Below are 15,109 nucleotides of genomic sequence, written 5' to 3' on the forward strand. Positions count from 1 at the left end.
CGTCTTCCGCCCAAGTCAACATTCAGTTCAGCATTTTACACTAATATATCACCATATATCAGTTTGTTTAGGTAGATTTTCAGAGAAACTACAATAAAAAAAAAAATATTATTTGTCTTTCCAGAAGGCTTATATTGCCTTAAAAGTGTGACCTGGCATTGTCAGTGTTTGGAGAATTTGAAAAGGAAAGTGCATACAATGAAATGTCAGCATTGAATCGAGAATCAAGAATTGATATAAGCTTATTTAAAGTCAGATGCACTTCCAGAACATACTTGCGTCTAAGTTAGCCCAATTCCTTAACCAAATTAGACAACAAAATATAAAAAAATATTATACATATATTTTTGTACTTATATTTAATATTAACACAAAATTGGCTAACAACATTTAAATGTATTTTTTCCCAAAACACAAAGGAAGCGGCTTTATACAGTATAGCAAAAACAGTGGGAGTCAAGGGGGATAATATGAGTATATAAGTAATAATAATAATTATACAAAATGTAAGAATAAAGGCAACACCAACCCCTTTCCATACATATCCTTGCTCTTCTAATTTGTAATCTGCACTGTAAATAATAAAACTGTGTTTTTATTTATGTTTTAGATGGTGTTTTTTTCATGTTTAATGTTGCATATATGTATCTAAACAGAATTGGTGGAAACTTCCACCAATAATGGCAATAACAATTTTCTGAATCTGATATTTTCATGGGAAAAATTATATATATATTTTTGGTTAAATAATTGTTTATTTGATTGACATCACATGTTTCAACCCCGTCTAAACCGATGTTGGCTTTGGCGATTTCCACAATAACGGTGATCAACATCAAGCTGTGAAGTAAAACTTGGGATTTATCTAATTTATTTTGGTCAAAGACGACCAGAAATGGACAGGGTCACAGCTGGGACCTTGAGGATAGTTGATATAAGGTTGATCAGTATTTTCTTTTCTTTGTTTCTCCAGCATATGCACGAGTCTGTGGAGCTGAAGCGACGCCTGCAGAAGGAGCATGAGCAAACCTGGGAGATTCTCCACACTAAGCACAAGGTAAAGAAATACTTCATAGAAACTGCATGAAATCCAGTTTATTTCCTTTTAGATCGGAACTGTGGCTGCCAATATTGTATTACAATTGAAAGTTTACTTATAGTACAAAATGGATTGCTTATGGCTAAAATAATATCAATTTTTGCACCAGGACTCCCTTCCAGGGGGACAAAAGTGACAAACAAAAGTTACTTGATAAGATAAAAATAATTGCCTGATTGATGATGATAACACAATAACACAGAAATATCCAACTCAGCTGGTATGGAGGTTCTGGTGTCACTCGGAGATTTATTGCTGCTCACAGCTGCTGAACTCACATCTGGAATGTCTAGCACAGCAGAAAGTACGGTATCGGTTTCTCAGTTGATCAAATCAGAGGCAGTAGCATGAGGTGAAGACATTTTAAACACTCGTGCAAGCACCTTTACAGGCAACCTCGTGGTTTTATAGAACATTAATCTTAGATTGAAGTCCATCAAATGAACTTCAGATTATTATTACAAGTATCTTAAAGGCTACCGTCCCACACTCTACCTTATTACCATCCTCCTAAATCGACCAGATACTACGATGAGAGCAGCGTCACAAGGGAGTCTAATGTCTCCGGAGTACCAGTACTGTGCCTCGTGCCGGAGTACTGGCTCTGACAGTGTGTCAGTTGTGTTGCGTTGCCTCATCCTCACATGCGCTGTGATCGTGTGCGTCAGCTGTCACTGTGTTTCCATGTGTCGCCCGCAGGCTCGTGTTCCAACCGACGAAGACCATGAAGATGAAGTTCACCTTTTAGAGGTAAATTACTGCCGTAGGAATGTGAAGGAAATAATCACAAAGTTTAGATTTTCATGTTTTGATAGAAATTTTCACCTTTTGATGGTGAACTTGATATTAAATCTTAAATGCTATCATTTAGTTGTTGTTTTGATCAGGTTATAACAGCAACATTTATTTTTTCAGTTTAATAATTTCAAGTTAAAGCTAGATGAGTGATAATATACATTCTTATTTATCACTCTTCTTACTAGCAGACACAAGCCCATAGCTGTGGCTGTTATTTTAGTGTCATTTTAAACCAATTTGAGGGTCATTTTTTCATTCTATAATCCTTTTTTGGATAGGTAAGATACAAAAAAATGATCAGAATGTGACTCTATAATTAATCCTTGCTACTTCATGGATAAAGTTTTGAAGGCTACAAATGTTCTGACAAATGCTTCTGTGATGGTTTTAAAGAATCCCACAATTCTGACCATTTTGACAGAATATTGAACACGTTTGACTAGTCTTATTACATTTAACATTTCTGCGATTAGAATTGTACAAAGCATGGATTCCCGAAGACAAACACAAAAATTGAAATGGATAAAATAATATAAATTAAATCGTATATATGAGGTTATCCTCCTTATTTCAAACACATCACAAATTTGTTTTTGTTTTTTAACAAATTGAGGATGATTAAATAAATATCTATATTTTCTTTCATATCAAATGCAATAAATCAAGAATCAGGGATAAAAAGAAAATTAACTAAAACACATAAACACCTTTTTCATAATCAACCTCCAGAAAGCATTGCTTTTACTTCCCAACCATTTTTTTACAAACATGTTTTACTTTAAAATATATATATTTTTTATTTGATGTTTTTTGATATATTTTTTTTTATCAAAGCCAATCAGTATCTCTGTTTATCTACCTTCTTTTAAATACCCAGGTTTGGTATTCAATGATCAAGATAAACCAAAAGAATGATTATAAAATGTCACATCCTCACAAATTCTACTCACCTGCTGTGATTAATCAGTCTCCCTTTTAGATCTCTGATCAGATTCAGCTCCACAAAAAAAAGAAAAAAAAATCATTCCATCGTTTCACTCTTAAGTCCCGCTGTCATGACAACCGGGCGTACGCTCGTCGTCGTCCGGTTCAAGTCAGGTCGTTTCATTGAGCAAGCCGGCAGACTATCAATCAGACTTTCATCACATGTTGGAATGCAAATGACGCTTCTTAGATTCCTTGTTTTTGCACTTCCCTGATAAAAAAACCCCCTTATTTTTAAGTGTCAATTTGTCTTTTCCCATTTTTTCTTTTGCTTGTGTCTATTTGTGTCCACTTTCATCTTTATCATGTTGTTTTTGAATCCTAGCATCTTTTTTCTTTACACATTTGTGTGTCCACTTTTTGTCTGAACAGCACAAAAAGGACAGAATGTTTCAGGTATTTATGATTTCATGTGCTTTTTTCCCCCAGTCTTTCCATCACATGTTGCTATAATTCCAACAATAATTACGAAGAAAAAGATGTCGAGTACCTTATGTTATTTCTGTTAGCGGGACGGTTCTGTCGGGCTGATAGCATGTCAAAGATATGATGTATTTAAAGATTTATAATCCTCTTAACTCTGCCGTGCTCAGAGTTTGTTATCAAGCAGTGTTGAGCAGGGTGAACCGGTCCATACTATCATCGGCTTTATCACAGTGTCTTCAGTAAAACATGCAGTCATGAGCTCGACAACCGCTCCTCTGGGATTCTTCTCTAATTGCCTCCTTTATTTGATCTCCATTAGTAGAGCCAACATCTGCTAACCTTCATACGACTCATATCTGTGCAATTCCATGTATGGTTTCTCCCTCGTGGCTCAGCTCCTACTTTCATCTCCTCACTTCTTCTCCGTCAAAAGGTGAAAATAAGTGACCTGGAGCAGAAATGCAGGTCACAGAGTGAACACTTCCATCACTTGTCCAAAGAGCTGCTCGGTTCCCATTTACGAGCAGAGAGTGGGGAGTCCCGTCCCGGTCATCCCATCTCCAATTCCCGATTCCCGCTCTCGCCAAAAAGACGACTCCCTCAAGTCATCAGATCTGAAGATCCAGGTGAGTCAGAATATAGAGAATATATATTTATTTTTAAAACCTGCTTTTAAATACCAACCAGTATTTAACATCATGCTGAACCAATTTGCCATTCAATGGCAAGTGAACTTTTGGATCAGAAACATCTGCAAAAAAAAGCAGATATTTTAAATTATACTGAATTTGTTTTTCATTCAAAAGTTAAATAAAAATACCAGCTTACATAACTTATAGACAAGTAACATAAGGTATGTGTATGCTATTATGTAAAGCACTCTGTGACTACTATATGTCTTTAAGGTGAAAATAAACAATCATTATTAGTAGAATTATATTGAAAATCTGGAAAAGCAAAAAAGATCCCCTTAAGGTGCATTTTTTTTTAGAAAATAATCTAAATTGCTGAGTTTGTATTTGCTATTTACAATAGTGAATTCATCTTAACGTGATTATCATAGTAAAGATTTAGAATACTTTTTCAAATATAATAAAATAAATGTCCACTATAATGAAACATTTTTATATTCAAATCAAACATGTTTAATTTACTTTAATCAAACAATTCTCAACTTAAATCAAACAATTCTCAACTGAAATTAAACCATTTTAATTGTAATCAAACAATTTCCAATTGTATTTAAACAAATTTCAACTGTTATCGAAACATTTTCAACTGTAGTTTAAACTTTTTTTTTTAACTGTAATGAAATAATTTCTAACTGTAAACATTTTTTAAACTATCATCAAACAATTCTAAATTCTTAATAAAACAGACATTTTCTATTTCAAAATAACAAATGTCATACTTGTGTTATTTGTTAATAATGATTAATTATTCATGACCGAATGCAGACTTTATAAGTGTCATATAATCATTTATATGTGCCCAAAATTGACCTCCATGAGTTATTGGGTTCATGATGATTAAACATCAGGCAGAATTCAAGGCTATTCAAAAAAGCAAGTGTTCACACTTAATGAATGAGATTTGGTCTCATCCTGAACCACACGTCGTCCTGATCGGCTCACTCTGCACCAGTGATGGACAACCTTAATGCCTCGCTCCTGATCAATAGCGGTTTCTAATTGACACGGTCCTGATGTATGACACGAACGTGGCTCAACACATTAGTATTCCATCAAGGCAGGATTACATTTGCCCTTTGGACCATCGTAAAGCTTTTTGAAGTTCTTCACAAACCCAAACGATGATAGAAACATTCCCCAAAAATTGAGGACCTGCAGCACTTGTAGGTTGAGAATTTTGGATTGTGGCTGTTTGTTCATCAGTGTCGGCTGTATTTAGAGACGAATGGCCTGCATATGCACACTGACAGCATCTGCCAGGAGAGGTGTGTAAAGCATGTGGGCTCCAGCAGGAGATCAATAGCTGTGCAATGAGCTGCAAATGGGTGCGGAAGGATTGACAGTTGCTCTTTATTTGTTATGGAAATCAATTCCTCTCAGGGAATGAGATCGCGGCAAACACGCCACTGCTGATCTCCAGGTTCTCGCCCGGCCAACCGCACGCTGGAGACGGAGGACGGCCCCGAGTGCCGTCGGTCAGAACCTGCACCGTGACAACGGACCACACGAGCAGCAGGAGGAAGGCGACCCCCTCAGAGGTGGAACACTGTGACACCTTTTTGTCGAAAACATATCATTTCTTTTTTTAATCGTTGTTGATGTGCAGATGGAGGATGAGCCGAGTCCGTCGCCCAGGTCCAAACCTCGGTACACCGGCCAGGTCCGCCTCTGCACTGCCAGATACAAGTACGTATGAGACACATCCAGCATCTTTGATTAAAGTATAATGATAATAAAAAATACACATTTGACTCTCAGTTACAACCCTTATGATGGACCGAATGAGCACCCAGAAGCAGAACTTCCTTTGGTGGCCGGGAAGTACCTTTACGTCTATGGCAACATGGACGACGACGGCTTCTATGAAGGTAGAACGTTGATCCAGGACGTTATTTATTTTGTATACATGTCAAGTATACAATGTCTCGCCTGCAGTTGATACAGAACTCTGCAGCGAGAATTCTAACCCGCTCTAGTAGAAGAACTCACATTTCTCCGATCCTTAAAACTCTTCACTGGCTTCCAGTTTCTTTCAGGATCAACTTTAAAATTCTGGTTCTTACTTTCAGATCTATTCATGGTCAGCTCCTCCTTACATCAGTGATCTGATCCAGCCTTACACCCCAGCTCGGGCTCTGAGGTCTGTGGATCAGAATCTACTGATGGTTCCTCGCACACGGCTCAGGACCAGAGGAGAGAAATCTTTTCAGGCTGTTGCTCCTAAGCTTTGGAACAATCTTCCTCTCTCTTTGCACTTGATGGATCTACTGACTCCTTTGAGAAACATCTTAAGACGTTTCTATTTGTTCAGGCTTTTCCTTGATTTTCTGGAACTCCTGTGTTGTTCTCAGTATTATCTTGATCTTTAAAGTATATACTTTTTTTAGTATTGTTTTGATTGTTAAAGCGCTTTGTGACCCTGGTCTGGAAAAGCGCTATATAAATAAATATTACTTACTTACTTACTTACTATGTGATCCGTGGATTTTGCTTTCCTGCTTTAAAAGATTCACTTGAATTGTCTGGTCGCTACAGGAAGATGACACGAATCCTCGTCCTCCTCACAAGCCGTTCTCAGTAACCAGTGACTCATCAGCCACGGGTGCTTGAGATCGGAGACAAAGTTGTGTTTGTCATGAAGAATTTAACTTTTGATCCGAGCAGCCCCAACATAAGACTCCGGTCCCTTTAAGCCTGATGACTCATCCAGATTAAACACGAATGTACATGAAACCCTAAAGAAAAGAAAACCTTTTTAGAAGCTCTTTTCTAATATTTGAATATAAGAATAAGAATAAGAATAAATGCTAAACAATTTTTTATTGGCTTAGCCAAGAAACACCTTTTGCTTACCTAACTTAAAACTGGTAAAGATATTCTTTATATTCCCACAGTGGGAAAATTTGCGTCGCCACTGCAGCAAGTTAAAAGTAGGAAAATAAATTGAAATGAAAACTAAAATAATATAAATATAATAACAAAAAAATAATTCTTACAATAATGATAATAATTATAATAATAACAACAATAATACACTATTATAAAATTGTAAAAAGGGATTATGAGATATCAATTAAATATTTCTTGATTTTTCTTTATATTGAGCAAACATCTGGATACTTTAAGTATTTTTAGGGATTTAATGTTTTGATGTTTTTTGCATTTTCTAGGTAGAGTTCCATTTGATTCATCTTTGTTTTTTAAAGTGAAGATCAGCCATTTGATGCTGGACAAAGATGTACTGCCTATTAAAAAGATCAACCACATGAGATGGCAACCTTCAATATCCTGTGAGAGACAAAGAATAATGCCATGAAAGTTCAGAAAACGAGGGTCTAAAAACATCTTATTTACTTATTAAGATTTCCACAATGAAAACCTTCTATTTTCTATTACTCCATACTACTACTACTACTACTAATAACTATAATCAAATAAGTGTCCACTATAATGAAACATTTTTCTATTAAAATCCAACATGTTTAATTTACTTTAGTCAAACAATTTCCATTGAAATCAAGCAATTTTCAACTGTAATCAAACAATTTTCAACTATAGTCAAACAATTTTCAACTGTACTCAAACTATTTTTAACTGTAATCATTTTTATTTAACTGTAACCAAACAATTTTCACTTGTTTCATACTTTCATTGAGTTATAAATCTGTCGACCACATTTTTGTTGTGTCTTGTTTACTCAACATTTTTATTTTGTATGTGTTTTTTTATACTTTCTAATTAATTATTGACATTAGCCTGTAATTGTATCCCATGACGGTCAATGTACCAGAGATAATCTTTTTTTTTTTTAAAACATCAATACTTTTTTAATAAGTAGATTTGATTGAATTGCCTAATATGTATCTGAAGAATTATATTTCTATCATCAATATTGATTTAAGATTGGATATGTTTCCCCCTTTTTATCATCCCCAAAAATGAAAGCTTTCTTCATTTCTTGCGTCTCAGGTGAACTCCTGGACGGCCAGCGAGGACTTGTCCCTTCTAATTTCGTGGAGTTCGTCCAGGACAAGGAGAAACCAGCCATCCTCGCCGGGGAGGCAGGAGAGGAGCTGTCCTCACGCGATCACACACTTTTGGCTCTGATGCCGGCGGACACCAGCTCCTCCCAGGATAGTCTCCTGAGCTCAGCTCTGGTTCCCTGTAGCAACGGCACCAGCGGGCCCGTCGATCCCGAGGACCTGGCAGAAGACGTCGTGCCTTATCCTCGGAAGATCAATCTGATCAAGCAGCTGGCCCGGAGCGTCATCGTGGCTTGGGAGCCTCCAGTCGTGCCTTCCCTGTGCTGGGGGAACATCTCCGGCTACAACGTCTTAGTGGACGGGGAGCTCCGGGCCAGCGTCCAGTTCGGCGCCCGCACAAAAAGTTTACTGGAGAAGCTGGACCTGGACGGCTGCGTCCACCGCGTGTCGGTCCAGAGCGTCACCGACCGCGGCCTGTCCGACGAGCTGCGATGCACCTTACTGGTGGGAGCCAACGTGGTAGTGGCGCCCTACGGCCTCCGGGTGGACGACATCCAGAGGGACACGGCCGAACTCTCCTGGTTGCCCAGCAACAGTAACTATAGTCACACGGTGTTCCTCGACGGAGCGGAGCACGCGGCGGTGAAACCGGGAAGGTATAGACTTCGCTTTTTTAACCTGAGTCCCCTGACGGTGTACAAAGTGACGGTGCAGGCTCAGCCGCACCAGGTGCCATGGCAACTGCCGCTGGAGCAGAGGGAGAGGAAGGAAGCTGGTGTGGAGTTCTGCACTCTGGCTGCAGGTCAGCGAAAACTCATTTCTCTTCCCCTACATCACAGATATTCACTATCAATAATATATCTGGCCGCACCGGCAGGAGACGGACGTGTGAACCTTTTTTAATAACTGCCTCTTAGATGATAAAGCTCCGGCCCTCGGTTTATTGGCAAATCGTAATAAATGTGGCAAACTATCAGTAAACATCGGCGCTTCAGGTTTGAAAAACACTGAGAAAAACTCAAATGTTTGGACAGACATTATGAGGTAATAAAACACAAAATAACTTTGATATATTTAGTCAATCTCCGTCAATTTTAATTGACAAATCTTGGCAATTTTAATCAAAAGTATAACATAAATAGTAGTGATAGTCGGATGAAGCTTCATGGAGCAGTGTCATTTTTTTCAGAGCGCTAGATGATCTGTAATCTATATTTGTTAAACAGATATGGAAACTTAACCCTTTTTTTTTTAACTTCACTTCCTGGTACTGACTATAATGTAATTAATAAACGCAGCATTTTTTGTTTTTGTTTTAACGTATCAAGAGAATTACAATTTTAATTCAATCTGAATTACTGGAATTTAATACACAACTTTATTTGATATTTAAACAATTTTGTTTCAGTTTATTTTTAAGGTAATGTTTTTAAAAATGGAATTTAGTTTAGAATTTACTTGCCTGACACAATGTTTTGTCAATATATTTATAACAGGGATGTTCCAGATTATTAAATATAAATATATTATAAAAATAATATATCTAAAAATATATAAAAATAATGAATTTTTGTAAATGAAAATAAATTGGAATACTAAATAAAAATACATCTACATACTGCCCTGAACCCTGAAAATAAATAATTTTAAGTCAATAGTGATCCTTATCTTTTAATAAAAATGTAAAGTATGTAGAGTTCAGCTTGCTTTGCTAAAACATTTGTACATTTCCATTGTGTTACTTAAAAAAATACACCCGACATTTGACTCACTGTTCTGTCGTTGTGCATTGTATCTTGTCCAGGTCCAACACCATATTGCAGAACAGGTCAGAATGAACCAGCAACCCTGGGCTCTCACAACCCACCTCACTTCAAAAGTACTTTTAGTATTCAAATTAAAAAACTAAGTAAAAGATGACGAAGTGTTCAGACCCACTCTCATCTCAACATTGCTTACATCCTACGACGGAACCGTGCATGTTACTCAAGCACAATCAAGCATGACCGAGTCAGGCCTTGACGTTTTCGCAAGAAACGATCACAAAATGAAAGAAACCACTCCTTCTCCTCTTTATTTCCACCTCAATCCAGTGCATGTTCAACCCTCTGATCATTTTTATAGATCATGTATGAAACCCTGATTCCTTTCAATTCCTGTACATTTACACGGAGATAAACACTTCATTAGATGTTGAATGGAATTATTTATTTTGTGTAAAAGTTCCTCATTTATCTATCGGCTCGGATTGGATTTAACAGCCAACACATGTTTCTATTCCATATTTAATGCATTGATATTGCAAAGTGAAAAAGTCAGATTTACTTTAGTTCCCAGTGCATTAGTAAAACATGATCAGAAATACTAAATAACTAGACGTCATCGAAATCTCTTCACTTTCTTTTTGATTTTCTCCGCATGTTTATAAACGCTACCATCTGTATGCGACTACGACTTCATACTTCTTCTTGCCTTGTTTTTGTCGAGTTGAAGGTTGAGTAATAATTCATGTGATGTTTGTTTTTCCACCAGGACCCCCACTGCCTCCACAGGATGTACAGGTGCTGTGTGGACAGGCTCCAGGGGTCCTACAGGTCCACTGGAAACCCCCCCTCCTCTCACCTAATGGCACTTCTAATGGCGCAAATGTCATCGGCTACGCCGTGTGCACCAAAGGGCAGAAGGTATGTCACGAATTAATCTTTGGTGCTGAATCACAGACATGATGCATTTGTTCCAGAAATATTTTGTCTAAATTAGTTAATAATGGGAATGTTTAAAATGTTTTAAATTGAATTTAAAATGTACCGAGTTTAGATTATTATTATTTATTATTATTAATATACGTTTAGATACCAGGTAGTGAAATTGAATTAAAAATAAAGTTTCCCTGAATTACTAACTTATATATTTGGACCACACACACTTTTCAAGTAAAGTAATGACAATTAGCTATAGTATTAGTATAAATAAAGATTAAAAAAGTGTAAGTGCTCAATACTACTTGTACTTTACCAGTTTAAATGAAATGCAATAGAATATTTTCGTTTTTGTAGCACATTTAAATGATGTCATAGGTGTCCTCTGCTGTCGTCACTGACGCCCACCTTTAGTTCAGCGTCAGTGCAGTTGTAAACGTCTGCTGAAGGTCTCTAGCTCCCTCTAGTGGCAATAAAATGGAATGAGCGTTGAGTGGATTAAAAACTGTGTTCCTGGTTCGATATGTTAAGTTTGTGTCTACATTTTCCAGATTGCCGAGGTGATGTTCCCCATGGCGGACTACGTCACCGTGGAGCTGACGAGGATCCAGTGCCTGGAGGCGAGAGAAGTCATTGTCCGGACTCTGTCCGTCCAAGGAGAATCCCAGGATTCCCAAGTCGCTGTCATTCCAAACAACCTGCTCGTGCCTCTGCCAGCCATTCCCCTCCCGCCGCCGATGCATCCCCACCCGCACCCCCATCCTCAGCCTCACCTGCAGTCCCCTCACCTCCCGCATGGTACCCCACAGTTACCCGCCCCGCCCCAGCCACACGGACAACCGATCCCACCTCATCCTCAGCCTCAGCACCCCCAGCCTCCGCACCCCCATCCTCAACACCCTCAGCCCCAACACCCTCAGCCTCAACACCCTCAGCCTCAACACCCCCATCCCCAACACCCTCAGCCTCAACACCCCCATCCCCAACACCCTCAGCCTCCACACCCTCAACCTCAACACCCCCAGCCCCCACACCCCCATCCTCAACTCCCTCAGCCTCCACACCCCCATCCTCAACTCCCTCAGCCTCCACACCCCCATCCTCAACTCCCTCAGCCTCCACACCCTCAGCCTCAACACCCCCATCCTCAACACCCTCAGCCTCAGCACCCTCAGCCCCAACACCCTCAGCCTCCGCACCCCCATCCTCAACTCCCCCATCCTCGACACCCCCACCCGGGCGGACCTCAGCAGATTCAGATCCGGCCCCCGCATCCTCATCCGCAGCCTTTAAATCTCAAGCCTCAGCAACCACCACACCCTGGTCCCAGGCCCCAACACCGCCTGCCTCTGCTGCCCCACCATCAGCCCCACCCTGGACCTCAGAGACCAGTAAGTGCCAGAGACCTGGATGCCAAAGACCCGGTGGCCCACCACGCAGCTGCTATTTCACAACCCGGCTGGGACCCGTCTCGCTCCCCGTCCGCCCAGCCTCCCATGCCCATGCAGGGCCACACCTTAGAGGCGCCGAACATCGGCAACCTTCGCTTACCGTCCCCCCAGAGGATCCTCCCGCAACCCCGGGGTACTCTGATCCCTGACACAGTGGCTAAAGCCATCGCCCGAGAGGCAGCACAGAGAGTGGCCGCAGAAAGTGGCAAGGTTAGTTTTTTTGGGGGGATTTTGTTGCTGTAACTCTATTTCCTTCGTTTTATATTACTATCTTAAAATGAATTATTAGTAAGTAAGTAAGTAAGTAATGTTTATTTGTATAGCGATTTTCCAGACCAGGGTCACAAAGCGCTTAAACAATCAAAACAATATTCAATAAAGTATATACTTTAAAGGTCAAGATAATACTGATAACACAACAGGAGTTCCAGAAAATCAAGGAAAAGCCTGAACAAATAAGAATGTCTTAAGATGTTTCTTAAAGGAGTCAGTAGATCCATCAAGCGCAAAGAGAGAGGAAGATAGTTCAGATTCAGTTCAGTTCAAATAATAGTTCAGGTTTATTCTTCATGAATACAATCGTAAAATTCAATTTGATTAAGAATCTAGTTTATATTTCTTCTTTCATGTCTTAAATCATTTGTATTCAACGACACACATAGATATTTACATTTATGTGTCAAATATTATTTATTGTATAAAATAACGTATTATTATTAAGTATTATAATAAGAAGAAGATACGCTTAACATACTTTTTTTTGTCAATTTGTTGTTTGTATTATTAAAACTAATGTTCTTATCATGATCATGTTTTTAGATTCAGTTTTGTTTTGATTCATGATACATCATTGGGTTAGAAAATCATTTTTTCTACAAGAAACTTATTGTAAGAAAAGAGCTGGAAAAATAAACAACGACATGAATATTTACAAAATACTAAAATAGGAATAAGAATAAGGCCAATCCTGTAAAGTAAATAAATAAATACAAATCAAAACTTAATTAGTGCTCTTAATTTATAAGCAGTTGCACATGATTCATACCTTCTTTTTTCCATCAATGAAATGTATTATCGAAACAAGTCCAGGTATCTCAGAATCCAAGCATTTAGAATTGTCAGATAACCTGTCTAGTAAAAATAGTCTTTATTTTACTGTTATTTGTTGCGTTTCTACCTCCCACAGTCAAAAAATACAGGGGTGGATTGAAAAAGTGGTAGAAAAAGTGGGATTTTGCAGGACTGGTCTTGAATTGTATTGACCACAAATAAAATGTAAAATAGTTGTAGTTTCAGGTCCAATAACATCTGTCTCTTTGCCAGGCTGATCGTAGGCCGGGGAGGTTCAACGACCAGGGTCAGACTTTTCACCACCACCAGCACTCTGACGAAGAAGAGGAGGACGAGGAAGGCTTTTCGAGGAACCGACGAAGAGGACCGTCGGTCGACGAGTTCCTCAGAGGGTCCGAGCTGGGACGGCCGGTAAGAGGCATCTGAGTTCTCTTGTGTTGTCATGAGTGCAGTGAAGTCCTCTCACGTGCGTGTGCGTCCATGCATGTCTGAGTGGCTGCATGCTTACACTACTATGTTTGTGTGCGTTCATGTGTGTGTGTGTGTGTGGGCATGTCTTTTGTATGTATGTGGACTTAAACAATTGCGTCTGTGTGTTTGTGTGTGTGACTGCCCGAAGCCTCACTATAGTCACAATGAAGAGTATCACAGCGAGAGCAGCCGGGGCTCTGACCTGTCTGACATCATGGAAGAGGATGAGGAGGAGCTGTACTCTGAGATGCAGCTGGAAGAGGGACGGCGACGCAACTCGCACAACACACCTAAGGTGCAGTTGTTTGCACTTATTATGACCCCAAAAAAAAGTGTTGACCTCCCAAATTTATACTCCATACAATCCATTTAGCTACACAGATACTTTCAATGAGAATGCTGCCTTGGCTTGCATTTGATCTGTGCTGTGAGTGTGTACTGGGGCTGCACGATATCAGGAGTACATGTGGTTCAACACAGCTACACATATTAGACAAAGTCAGTTTATATTAGCTGGAAAAGCTCCTTTGATATGACTGCACTTGTCATCTCGATGGTAAAACATGTTGGTGACTTGAAGAAATAATAATCATGCAGACGTTTCAAGGATTAAAACTGCTCAAACCTAAAGAAGCAGATTTAAGTTTCCTAGTAAGTTTCCTCTTCCACTATCCCTTGACCCTGATTATGTTTGTTAAAAATTAAGTCGACAACAATGTACCGTAATTCTGGTAGTGTGCTATAACTATAGATGGCAGTAGTGCACCAAAAGCTGAAATGCTTAAAAAGAACAGTCTGATTTTCTTTTGAACTTAATCCTGATTAAATCGTTGTTGATTAGTTGGAGACGGCAGCGTAAACTTACTGAGTCAATGCGAGTTATTAAAGTAAATAATCAATGTAACGAGTTAACAATGACTTACAACAGGGTTTTTTTCCCGTTTTTTTCCATTAATTAATTATAAATAAAGGTGGTGTAGCTTGTATTTAGATGCGAGCATAAGTCGGGAAGTTGTGTTGTTTATTTCATTTTATAAAAAAGTATATAAAACAAGCAAATAAGGATGAACAGCAGAGCATTTCTGTGAAACCAATAATCAAACCAACTCGCATATTTATCTGAAATAAATAAATCCATATCGACTGATTGGTGCTATTAGCTAATCTTTATGCCATTTTTTCTATCGTTTCTGGCTTAATTCATAAGCAGGAATGACAAAAATGCTCAAATGTTATATGAGGCAAAACAAAGTCATTCTAATTATATATTTTAGAAATATTCCAAAAAATTAAGGATTTTATTACTTCAGTTGAAAGTTTATCGATAAATATTCAGTAAATTAACTCCACTAAATAGATAGAGATAGATAGATAAATGTTCACCTTCCAAACAGAACAAATGTATTTACCTCCAGTGATTCCTCTTCTTTTCCCC

General features: G+C 38.7%; 1 protein-coding gene across 1 annotated transcript in view; it reads left to right on the forward strand.

Annotated features, from left to right (window-relative positions):
• rimbp2a (RIMS binding protein 2a) overlaps nt 1-15,109 on the forward strand; it is a 69,454-nt gene that overhangs the window by 41,419 nt on the left and 12,926 nt on the right. The window contains exons 6-18 of the mRNA XM_087791340.1: nt 974-1,057; nt 1,799-1,849; nt 3,741-3,933; nt 5,380-5,537; nt 5,606-5,685; nt 5,758-5,867; nt 7,969-8,784; nt 9,787-9,810; nt 10,515-10,666; nt 11,233-11,542; nt 11,894-12,342; nt 13,456-13,614; nt 13,823-13,969. Coding sequence (XP_087647466.1) covers nt 974-1,057; nt 1,799-1,849; nt 3,741-3,933; nt 5,380-5,537; nt 5,606-5,685; nt 5,758-5,867; nt 7,969-8,784; nt 9,787-9,810; nt 10,515-10,666; nt 11,233-11,542; nt 11,894-12,342; nt 13,456-13,614; nt 13,823-13,969 — 2,733 coding nt within the window. The remainder of the gene's footprint in view (nt 1-973; nt 1,058-1,798; nt 1,850-3,740; nt 3,934-5,379; nt 5,538-5,605; nt 5,686-5,757; nt 5,868-7,968; nt 8,785-9,786; nt 9,811-10,514; nt 10,667-11,232; nt 11,543-11,893; nt 12,343-13,455; nt 13,615-13,822; nt 13,970-15,109) is intronic.

This window comes from Callionymus lyra, chromosome 5 (genome assembly GCF_982586985.1).
Source record: "Callionymus lyra chromosome 5, fCalLyr1.hap1.1, whole genome shotgun sequence".
NCBI classification, from domain to species: Eukaryota; Metazoa; Chordata; class Actinopteri; order Syngnathiformes; family Callionymidae; genus Callionymus; species Callionymus lyra.